Source organism: Hemitrygon akajei, chromosome 6 (assembly GCF_048418815.1).
Source record: "Hemitrygon akajei chromosome 6, sHemAka1.3, whole genome shotgun sequence".
In the NCBI taxonomy this organism is placed as follows: domain Eukaryota; kingdom Metazoa; phylum Chordata; class Chondrichthyes; order Myliobatiformes; family Dasyatidae; genus Hemitrygon; species Hemitrygon akajei.
In genome coordinates this window covers 104472522-104484950 of record NC_133129.1, presented here as the reverse complement: position 1 = coordinate 104484950, position 12429 = coordinate 104472522, and the positions used below count along the sequence as shown (strand labels likewise).

General features: G+C 43.3%; 1 protein-coding gene across 1 annotated transcript in view; it reads left to right on the top strand.

Moving 5' to 3' along the window:
• The first annotated feature begins 4253 nt into the window (after positions 1-4253).
• The window catches only part of dnah2 (dynein, axonemal, heavy chain 2), a 497351-nt gene continuing 489175 nt past the window's right edge, over positions 4254-12429 (top strand). The window contains exons 1-2 of the mRNA XM_073049044.1: positions 4254-4301; positions 11362-11505. Of these exons, the coding sequence (XP_072905145.1) occupies positions 11376-11505 (130 nt within the window). The 5' untranslated portion in view covers positions 4254-4301; positions 11362-11375. The remainder of the gene's footprint in view (positions 4302-11361; positions 11506-12429) is intronic.

Below are 12429 nucleotides of genomic sequence, written 5' to 3'. Positions count from 1 at the left end.
GTGGCGTGTTGGGGAGGAAGCATTAAGAAGAGGGACGCCTCACGTCTTAATAAGCTGGTAAGGAAGGCGGGCTCTGTCGTGGGCAAAGTATTGGAGAGTTTAACATCGGTAGCTGAGCGAAGGGCGCTGAGTAGGCTACGGTCAATTATGGAAAACTCTGAACATCCTCTACATAGCACCATCCAGAGACAGAGAAGCAGTTTCAGCGACAGGTTACTATCGATGCAATGCTCCTCAGACAGGATGAAGAGGTCAATACTCCCCAATGCCATTAGGCTTTACAATTCTACCGCCAGGACTTAAGAACTTTTTAAAAGCTATTATTAATGCTTTTTGAGATAGTGATTTAGATGCATATCATATTTTTTTTACTGAGTTAAGTATTGTATGTAATTAGTTTTGCTACAACAAGTGTATGGGACATTGGAAAAAAGTTGAATTTCCCCATGGGGATGAATAAAGTATCTATCTATCTATCTATGACCTCTGGGTCAATAGATATAGAGGGGGTGGGGTGGGCTGACTAGAATGGTTGATTAGACCAACTTCCTGGTGGAAGAAACTTTTAAGATGATGTGTTTTTCTTTTCATGGCTCTTTGGTGCTTTCCGGGGGGAGCTTTTGGAAAAGGCAGTTTGGTGGGTGGGTATAAGCTTCTGGATTAATGACTAAACCTCAGTGGTTTCTCCCGTCTGCTTCTTTGTCCTGGACACTTGTAGAAAGTAGGTGCAGCAACAGAACTGGAGGCCCAAATAAAACTGATAAATCCAACAAGGAAACCAGGGGAATGAGAAGGCGAGGGAGGAGGAGTAGAAGCCGGCAGGTAATAGGTCAGGCCAGGTGAGGGGAAAGGTCAGTGGTGGAGGAGGACTGCTGAAGTAAGAAGCTGGGTGGTGATAGGTGGAAAGGGGCTATGAAAACCACTTTCATAGAAACATTTGCCTAGAAAGTTTGTGGTCATGGAAAGGGCTGAAGAAGAAGGAATCTGATAGGAGAGGAAAGTGGGAGAAAGGGAAGGATGAGGGGAGCCTGTGAGAGGGAATTCCTTCCTCATACCTGACTTTTTTCCGGTCATAGAGTGGTGCAGCTTGGGAAATGCCCAAGCAAACCCCTCATAAATCCGCTCTGCACCCTCTCTGTTCTATGACATCACTTGGGAAATGTGGTTTGATTCAGGTGGTATACAGCTGCACTAGAATCTCTTCTGAATTACCATCACGTGCCTCTGCTAACATAGGAAGGCAGTTCCTATTTAATCAGCCTATTGATCTGTCTAGCTATTTTTAAGAATATGTGGACTTGCACTTCATCCCTCCACACTGGTGAGTATTCAATCATTCCTGGCCATCGGTATTCTGGTAAAACCAAATAGAAGGTATGTGTCTGTGTGAGATGGAAGAATTTCCCTTCATTATCATGGCCTGGATAGGCTACAGTAGATGATCATTTTGATTTGTTCGTGACTGTGGACTCACTTTCATGAACTTCAGTTCTGAATGTTGTTTGCTTACTTTTATTGTTTGCACACAATTTGTTTTTTTTCTGCACATTGGGTGTTCAATGGTATTTTTTTGTTTTAACGGGTTCTTTGTTTCATGGCTGCCTGTAAGGAGGTGAATCTCAATGCTGTAATAAATGTACTCTGAACTCTGACTGTGGGAGGAAACTGGGGCAGCCTGTTATCATGGGGAGGACATACAAACTCCTTGTAGATGGCAGCAGAATAGAACTCCGAAAGCGTAATAGCCTCGCGCTAACCACTACGCCACGTGGTGATCAACTCTTGGACAAACCTGCGTTGTTTTTCTCTGCAGCTCTCAAAGGGCGAGCAGAGACCTGACAGGAGTTTATATAATAACAGGTGATGTTAATCTTTACTTGCCACAGGTTCCTCAATACATACAGTGAAATGTGCCGTTTGGTTACAGTCTGAGGATGTACTGTGGGCAGCTCGCAAGTGCTGACGTAACCTGCCCACAGCTTGCCAAGCATAACCGTACGTCGTTGGAATGTGGGTGGAAACTGGAGCGCCCAGAGGAAACCCCACACGGTCACAAGGAGAACGTACAAACTCCTTTGAACTGGGGTCACTGGCGATGACATGATCATGCCGTCACAAAGTGGCATTTAAGAGGTCTTTAGAAAGGGCCTTGGATATGCAGGCTGGGGACGTGGATGAAAGGTCTTGGCCCAAAACGCTGACTGTTTATTCCCCTTGATGGACGCTGCCTGAGCTGCTGAGTTTCTCCAGGTGTTGACATGGGCCACAAGTGGGCAAAAGGAGTGGTTCAGTTTTTCTCTGCACAGATCTAGTGGGCTGCAGGGTGTGTTTTTGCACTATCCCACTCTGTGTTCGGATTCTCCCTGCCTCAGCTTATACAGGGGTTCTGCCTGTGTGTGTGGGATTATGGACTCAGTGCTCCATTTATTAGGCACAGCTGCACATCCATTTGTTATGTGCCATGTTGTAGACATGGGGAGCATGGTCTTTCCTTGGGCATAATTCTTCCCAACACCTGTACACCTGCTCATTAATGCAAATATCTATTCAGCCAGTCACCTAGCATCAACTCAATGTGTAAGAGCATGCAGACATGGTCAAGAGGCTCAGTTGTTGTTCAGACCAAACATTGAAATGGGGAACTGTGACTTAGATAGATTGGTGCCTACAGGCTGGTGTTGAGTATTTCCTGGGATTTTCATGCACAACAATCTCTTAAACTTACAGAGAATGGTCCAAAAGCAAATAAACAAAAAGACATTCCAGTTCAGTGGACGAAAATGAGAGGTCGGAGGAGAATGGCCAGACTAGTTCACCCTGATAGGAAGACAAATAACCTCAGGTTACAACAGTGGTGTGCAGAAGAGCATCTCTGAATGCACAACACGTCCAACCTTGAAATGGATGGGCTACAGCAGCAGACTCGAGTTCCTCTCCCACACTAAAAGTGGCCACTGAGGTAGTTCACTTTGAAGAAGGGTGCAAGGACTAACTGATTTTCTCTCTGCTCGCCGTGTTTCAGCTGAAACCAGAAATATGCTGTGGCGCCTCCGTTGCTCCAACCCGGGGCGATAGGAGCACAAGGACTTGTGGAGGTGACTCCGTCGAACTGCGATGAATTAAGATGACAGGTTCGCCTACGGAGACCAGCTGAAGGAGATTGCAGAGTGAATGCTGAGCTAATTAAATCAATCAGCGGACTGGCAGTGCCTGGCTTCGGTTCAAGCTACAGGCTGGCAGATGGCTCAGCCCACCTGTACGGGCATAACTGTTCGAAGTCACACGCCCTTCTCCCCGGCTGGAATGTCCAATAACATTCCCCTTCCTCTCAGAGCTCGCTCCGTCTCAGCTCTGCTGTAGGGTCAGTGGACAGAGACGGGAGCCGCCAGCCAGATGATTAAATAAGCGGGGGGGAAAATGCTGCCCCGGATTTAAATACAGGTTTTTGCAACATCAGCAGGACATCAGCATGCGCGACGGGAAACGGGAATTTCTCGATGCAGGGGTGAATTCAATGAGTGTGTTGCTATTTCCAAATCAGAAAGGTTTTGATGAAAAGTCTCTGCCACAGATGCTGCCTGACCAGCTGAGTTCCCCCAGCATTTTATTTTATTCCCACTGGGAAATGAATACATATTGAAAACGAATGTGATCAGGGAGCGAACAGCGGTGTGCAGCCCGTTGGAACAGACCTAGTACAGAGTCGACTGGCTGAACGGCCTCATTTGCTGTGAATTTATGATTATTGGGAAAGTGAGTAAAGTCTGGAAGCAGTATGAAGTAGAAACCCTCCTGATGAAGGGTTTCGGCCCGAAACGTCGTCACTACCTCCTCCCATAGATGCTGTCTGGCCTGCTGAGTTCTGCCAGCATTTTGTGTTTTTAAAGTCTGGAAGCAGTAGTTACTTTAATTAGGTCAACACATTAGGTAAATATTTAATGGCGGTGTGATGGAATAAATTAATAAATCCCACAATTTAGGTTCAGGGTCTGCACCTTTAAAGTACCATTGACCAACGCGTCTGGTTTCCATGGACAACGACAGCAGCAGCCAATCAGTTCCCCGAGTCAGGGTAATGGACGGACGGTTAGTTTCACCTGGGCAGTCCTCCTCGGTTGCCAAGGAAACAGTACCAACGGATCAAGCTGTTCCTCAACCAACTGTGCTCGGTGTTTGCCCATTGGTTGAGGTGGGCGGAGCGGAGAACTAAAGCTCCGGACTGATTGGTTTATTGGCTTTCAATCTGCGGAAGAGTTGGGGTTTCAGAAGCGAAGTTGGGTTGAGCGGCGCAGCGGACCAAGGTGAGAGCGGGTTGGAAAATCGGGATAAAACAAATAGTTAAACCGGGACAGAACTGAACAACGTTTAGGTTTCAGCGCGAAATGGGTTAAAACAGCCGTTAAACCGGAATAATATTTAAAAGCAACGAATTAAGATCCTAAAACTGGTTAATCTCAGGACAAATCGGGTTTAACGCGGGGAAAAACAATTAAATCGGGATAGACTAGGGCAACATGGATAAATCAGGTCTCGGCGCGAAACGGGTTAAAACAGGGGTGCTAAACCGGAATTTAAAAAAATCTTAAAACTGGTTAAAATAAAGTTAATTGAAACAAACAGGTTGGTTAACGGTTAGATCTAGGGAGGTAAACGGGTTAAAACCGGGGATTAGACTGGAAATTAACTGCTCTGTTGCGGGAAAACGTGAGGAAAATTATCTGTGGAGGAGGGGATAATTCAAAGTTAATCAAGAAAGGTAGGTGGGGCTGGTTAACACATTTAGTTCTAGGCCCTAGCCTGCAGTTTTGCAATATCCTCCATTCAAACCTCGGGGGATGGTGGTACAGATTGTGAGAACAGAAACATGCCTTACAGACTGTACCCTGGCCAACATAGCTCTAGGGTTGTCTGCCCTGGTTCTTAGATAGAATCACTAGTATCACTATTGTTTGTAGAGGTATTACCCTAGAAGTTCTCAAACCAAGTCCTTCTGACACGCCACCTCCCTTTTAGCTGGTCAGTGCTCCGGTGAAGCATTTTGTTCCAAGCACACAGAAGATAATACATTCTGGTTGGTGGATTTCAGTGTTGGTCCTCACCAGGTTGTTATCACAAACTTCATGACATATGTTAATGATGATAAACCTGATTCTGAGTGAGTGGGTCTTCAGGTTCCTGACGGTAGCAATGAGAAGCGGGTATGTCCCGGATGGTGTAAGTCCTTCATGGTGGATGCTGCCTCTTGAGACACTTCCTCTTGTAGATGTTCTTGATTGTGGGGATGGTTGTGCAGTGATGGAACTAGCTGAACCTACAACTTTTGTTAGCTTCTTTGATCCTATGCGTTGGAGCTTCCATAGCAGGGTGGTATTTCCAGATGTTAGTTTAAAAATATATATTCTTTATTTCTAGATGTAGAAGTTTATAAAATGTTGAGTGGTATGGGTAAGGGTGTGTGTGTCCATGGTCTTTTCTCCAAGGTTGGGAAGTCCAAAACTAGAGGGCACAGAAATATGGTAAGGGGGGGGGGAGATTTAAAAGAGACCAAAGACCGAACCCCTTTACACAGAGGGTACTGAGTACCTGGAATGAGCTCCCAGAGGAAGTGGTCAATACAGGTACGTATAATGTAGAACAGTACAGGTCCTTTGGTTCCTGATGTTGTGCTGACCTTTTAACCTACTCTAAGATCAATCTAACCCTTCTCTTCCATGTAGCCCAACATTTTTCTTTCCTTTATGTACCTATCTAAGGGTCTCTTAAATGTCCCTAATGTATCTACCTCTACCCTGGCAGTAAAAAAAATCCTGCTCCTGATATGCCCCCTATGCTTTCATTCAATCACCTTAAAATTATGTCCCCTCTTATTCTGCCCTGGGAAAAAGGTCTTTCTGGGTCTCTGCTTGATCTATGCCTCTTATCATCTTGTACATCTTTATCAAGTCACCCATGATGACAGTCCTGATATTTCTGCCCCTGATCTGCTCCTCAGTGATTCTGTTGCTATGGGGGTGGGATCTGTGGAAAACTCTCAAAAGGGTTGATTTCCACCCCATTGATTCAGTATGTTTCCTTCACGTCTTTCCTTTCTGAGCTGTGATGCTATCCTCATTTAGCAATGCCACTCCACCACCCCTTTTACCTGCCTCCCTGTCCTTTTTGAAACACTTAACCCCTAAGTAATTCACTAATATGAAAAAAATCTGCAGATGCTGGAAATGCAAGTAATTCAGCAGCCATTTGATAGCACAGGTACAATTACAACTTTGATGCTCGCAGGATCTTGTTATACACACTGAGATGAAACTTTATAATCACATTTTCCACCATCTCCAAAGGGAACCTATCACTAAACATGTCCTTGCCTCCCCACCTCCCCCCCCCCCCCCCAGCACTCCGCAAGGATCACTGCCTCTGTGAATCCCGTGTCCATTCCCGGCACTTATCCCTGTGAGCAGCCGTGTCCATTCACTTCCTCCCTCGCCTCCATTCTGGACCCCAAATGAGGCAGCACTTCACCTGCAAATCTGCTGGGATCAAATGCTCCCGATGCGGCCTCCTCTACATTGGTGAGAGCTGTTGTAAATTGTGGGGAGACCACTTTGTTGAGCACCTCTGTTCCATCTACCAAAAGTGGAACTTCCCAGCGGCCAAACAATTCAATCTCAATTTCCATTCTGACATATGGGTTCCACTTGTACCACAATGAGGCTACCCTCAGGGTGAAGGAGTAACAGCTTATATTCTCTTTGGTTAGCCTCCACCCTGGTGGTATGACTATTGATTTCACCTTCCAGTAAAAAAAAATTCCCTCTTCTTCTATTCCTATTCCCTACTCTGGTGTCTTACTATTTTCACCTTCTATCACTTCCCTCTGGGGCTCCTCCTTTCCTTTTTCCTCTCCTCTCCTATCAGATTCCTCCCTCCCCAGCCCTTTATCTTTCCCACCCACCTGTCTTCACCTTTTACCTAGCTATCCTCCTTCCCATCTTTTATGCTAGCATCTTCCCCCTTCCTTTTCAGTCCTGAAGAAGAGTCTCGGCCGGAAACGTTGACTGTTTAATCATTTCCATAGATGCTGCCTAACCTACTGAGTTTCCTCCAGCACTTTAGGAATAGAAGCCTTGGGTCCCACACCACCAGGTTCAGCAACAGTTATTACCCTCCCGAATCAGCATGGATAACTTCACATACTTCAACACTGAACTGATTCCACAAAGTAGACTCTCTTTCAAGGACTCTACAACTTGTGTTCCCAGTGTTTATTTATTTATTTGTTCTGATATTTGCATATTGGTTGCTTATCGGTCTTTGTGTGTAGTTTTTCATTGACTCTGTTGTACTTCTTAGTTCCACTGTGAATGCCTGTAAGGAAATGAATCTCAGGGTAGAATTTGGTGATATATACATACTTTGATAATAAATTTATTTTGAACTTTTGAACTTACAATAAATTAATAGGTATAAATATAACTTTCTAATATTTAAACCTATTTATTTATTTATTTCCATCAAACAGTCCCAGCATGAATACATGGACTTCGGGTTGGGAACTTCTGTTGGGGAAGGGACAGTATTTATCATAAACCTAGAAGATGTTAAAAGTGGGGATCTGCAGGGATCAGTTTTGGGGCTGCTGTTGTTTTTAATTTGCATTAATGATTTGCATAAACACATAACAAATAAATTAGTAAAGTTTGCCAATGACACAAAATTAAGGGGATGGGCTGATAACATTCAGGTAGCAGAATGAATACAGTTAGATCTAAACAAAATCCAGGCATGGGTAGATAAATGGCAGATGAAATTTAATGAAAGTAAATGTAAAATATTACCTATAAGAAGTAGAAATATTAAATATAAATATACAATGGGGGGGGTTTTCAGTTAGAAAGTGCACTGTATGAGAAGGATTGGGGTGTCCTGGTAGACTCATCACTGTCCACATCTGGACAATGCATGAAGCGATTAAGAGGGCTAATAGAATGTTGGGCTATATAATGCGCTCAGTGGAGTTCAAGTCAAGAGATGTTCTCCTTAAGCTGTATAATGCACTTGAGGCCACATCTTGAGTACTGTGTACAATTTTAGTCTCCATATTTTGTGAGGGGTGTGAAGAGTTCAGAGAAGGGCGACTAGACTTATTCCAGGTCTGCAGGGTATGAGATGTGAAGAAATATTGAAAGAATTAAATCTTTTTAGCCTAAGTAAATGTAGAATGAGAGGAGAGATGATGGAAGTTTTCAAAATCATTAAGGGAAAAAGTAAAGTGCTACTTCAAAGTTAATGGACATGGGGCCATAGGTGGAGACTCGTTAAAGGGAGATTTCAGATTAACATCAGGAAGCATTTTTTCACACAGGATTTATGAACACATGGAACAAACTACCTAGTTGTATAGTTGAGAGTAATACCTTTAGAGACTTTCAAATCAAAACTCAATAGTTATTTCAAAACACAATGTAAATTGGAATTTGGCAAGCTTGTTGGGCCAAATGGACTGTTCTTGTTAGAAACTTTCTAATGCTGTAAGCACAATGCCAACTATTCCCCATCCAAAGCCAACATGTTCCTCCGTCTGGCATTATGTTCCTGTTCCTACAGTGCAGCCTCCTTGTCATCAAGGACTTCTTCAAAAGGCGATGCCTCAAGAAGGTAGCATCCGTCATGTTGGACCCTCACCATCTGGGACACGTTCTCTTCTCATTACTATCATCAGGGAGGTGACACAGGAGCTTGAAGACACACACACAGCATTTTAGGAACAGCTTCTTCCCCTTGGCCATTAGATTTCTGAACAGCTCATGAGCACTACTTCACTATTTTGCTCTCTTTTTGCACTAATTTATTTTTGTATTTCTTATTGTAACACAGTAATGTTTTTATGTATTGCACTGTACTGCTGCAAAACAATGGATTTCAATATAGTACAGTATATCAGTGATAATAAATCTGATTCTGGTTAAAGGTTGGGCTGGAATATTATTTAAATTTGCTATTCCATTTGAGCCAGAATACAATCTCCACTGACCAAGGAGAACTTCCACAGAACCTTCCTACAACCTCAAAAAGCATCATGTTTTTGATATAAGCAAACACACTCCTATTAGATACAGAGACAGCAAATCCCAATGACCTGAAGGAGATGCAAGAGATAGTAAATACAGGAATCTCGAGCAGAGGTGTGCTGGAGATACCATCTGTAGGAAGAAATTATCTTTTAAGCTGAAGTAAGTTGAGTCCTGATTAGACCTGAGATGTTAATAATTTCTTTTCCTACCACTGATGCTGCTCGACCCACTGAATTTCTCCAGCAGATTGTTTGCTACCCAAAATCTTGATGATCTATATCTCAGAACTTTGAAAATGGTGGCTATGGAATCACAATCAGAATTATCACTGACACATGCCATGAAATTTGTTGTTTCGCAGCAGCAGTACAGTGCAAAACATTTATAAAAGCTATGTTACAATAAGTAATAAAAAAAAATTGTCCAAAAATAGTGAGGTAGTGTTCATGGGCCATTCAGAAATCTGATGGTCGTGGGGAGGAAGCTGTTTCTAAAACATTGAGTGTTTGTCTTGCAGCTCCTGTACCACCACCTTGATGATAGTAATGATAAAAGGACATGTCCTGGATGGTGAGGGTTCCTTATAATGGATGCTGCCCTCTTGAGGCATTGCTTTTTGAAGCTGTGCTCAATGTTGGGGGAATATTAGATCAGTGAATGCCTTAGTATATCATCTCTTAGAGTTATATAGATTCAAGGATGGCTCCTGCAGATTAGAAAGTGAATGGAGTCAGAGTTATGCTTTTACACAGAGAGTCATTCCTGCTGTTTCAGGAAAGAAATAATGGTGTACAAGGAATGGGTAAAGCTCCCTCTTATGTAGACAAATTGATGATTAAAAAATTGAGCATCAATTGTAGCATGTTAGGGTGTCAGGAACTTTCTGGTTCAATTCCTGCCACTCCCTGTAAGGAGTTTGTACGTTCTCCCCATGACCACGTAGGTTTCCTCCATGGTGCTCCAGTTTCCTCCCATGGTCTGAAGACGTACTTATTGATAGGTTAATTAGTCACTGTAAATTGTGATGAGGTTAAATTGGGGGATTGTTGGGTGGCATGGCTTGAAGGGCCAGAGGACCTACTTCACTCTGTATCTTAGTAAATAACTGTACAAAACTGGACTGCATAAAAGGCTCTACAACAGGTAGTCAAAACTGCCCACGCATCACCGGCAGCAGCCTATCCTCTATCAAGGACGTATGTACAGAAATATGCTGGAAAAAGGCAAGTACCATCATGAAAGATCCCACACACCCTGCTCATGGACTGTTTGTTCCACTCCCATAAGCATCTACACCAGCACCACCAAACTTAAAAACAGTTACTTTTCCCAAGCAGTAAGGCTGATCTCCACCCACTAACCCATGCCTCCACACCCTCCACCACCACTACTTTGTCAATTTTTGCCAGTTACCTTATAGATGGCACTCCCATGCCTAGCGTCACCTTATGGGCATACAATCAATCTATGTACTTAAGCTTTCTGATGTATTTATTGTGTTTGTTTTTATTATTTTGTTTTATTTTATTGTTGTGTTCTTTACCTTAGTGCAATTTTTATATGCTGCTTGGGAATTGGAGTAACAATTTTTTTTCAATCTCTTTTATGCTTGTCTACTTTAAATTGCAGTAAACTATCTTGAATCTTAATCTCTACACTTTCCCATCCAACATTTCCTGTGCCAGGAAAAAAGTAGCAAAGTAATTTGTTTTATAATCTTGTGATCCTGTGAGTGGTGAGATGTCCCTCTGACCCATGATCTTATGCTGACCTTTAAACCTAATTCTTCCCTCTCACATAAACTTGCATTTTTTCTATCATCCATGTACCTAACAGCTTTTTTTAAATGACTATGTTTCCCCACCACCAACTGCTGGCAGGGTATTCCACACACTTGCTCTGTGTAAGAAAAAAAAACTCCACTTACCTCTGACATTCCCCTATACTTTCCTCCAATCACCTTAAAATTATGCATCTTTGTATTAGCCATTTCCACTTTGGGGAAAGTCTCTTGCTGTCCACTCTATCTATGCCTCTTACACCTCTATCAAGTTACCCTCATCCTTGTTCACTCAACCTATCCTCATAAGACATCCACTAATCCAGGCAGCATTTCTGGTAAATTTCCTCTGTACCCTCTCTGTAGCCTCCACATCCTTCCTATAACAAAGTGATGTGAACTGAACATAATCAGGGTCTAACCAGGGTTTTATAGAACTGCAGTAGTTGATGGGGCATTATGGAATGAGATGAGCTTGCACTCTTATCTCAAAATGTTTCTGTCTCATAGGAAGGTGCTCAAGCATGAATGATGTCACCGCTCCTTCGCAGCTGACCAGCACGGTTCTCAGCTCAGGATCGTCTGCTACGTCACTGAGGTTTGGAATGGAGCACAGCCAAACAACTGAGGTGGGAGAGAGCAGTGAGAGTGCAGGTAGGGAATGCGCAGCATTACTGCCTTGTGATGGTCCTCATTTATGGTCAGCTGGTAGACCTTTCACTTGAATGTTACTAGTACTTCATGCCAGTTTTGTCCCAAACTGTCTCTCGGGTGTTGTTCACGGAATGCCAGCAGTCCCCTCATGCCCTAACTATGGATGTTAGAAGGAAGCTGTGGTGAGAATATCAGTTAACATCTGTTAATATCTACCGGCTGGAGATTTGGTGTGCACGATTGCTTATTGCATAGCACATACAGCACTGGTGGTCTGGCTTTGATTCCTGTCGCTGTCTGTGAGGAGTTTGTACATTCTCCTCGTGACCCTGTGGGTTTCCTCCAGGTGCTCCAGTTTTCTTCCACATTCTAAAGATTAGGGTTCATGAGTCATGGGCATAACATGTTGGTGCTGAAAGCATGGCAACATTTGTGGCCTGCCCCTTTGTACATCCTTGGACTGTGTTCGTCTTTGAATAAAAAATGAAACATTTCACTCTATGTTTTGATGTATATGTGCCAAATAAAACTTATCTAATCTAATTCTAGTTAATAACCTCGTTACCTTTGTAGAGAGATACAGCACAGAAACAAGTTTTTTAGCCCATTGATCCTGTGCCAAAAATCAACCACCCATTTACACTAATCCTAGATTTTATTCTCCCTACATTCACATCAGCTCCTAATTTACATTGACCAATCTGCACATCCTTAAGATATGGGAGGAAACTGAAGCACCCCATGTGGTCACAGGAAGAGCTTGCAAACTCCACAGAGATAGCTCCCAGGTCTCTGGTGCAGTGAGGTAATGGCTATGCCTGTGCCACGTCTGAATATTTTGCTCTAGCTCATGGGATTTGAACACAAACCTCTAGGTCAACACTCCTAAAGCTTTATCTGATACAGAGGAAATGCTCACTGTTG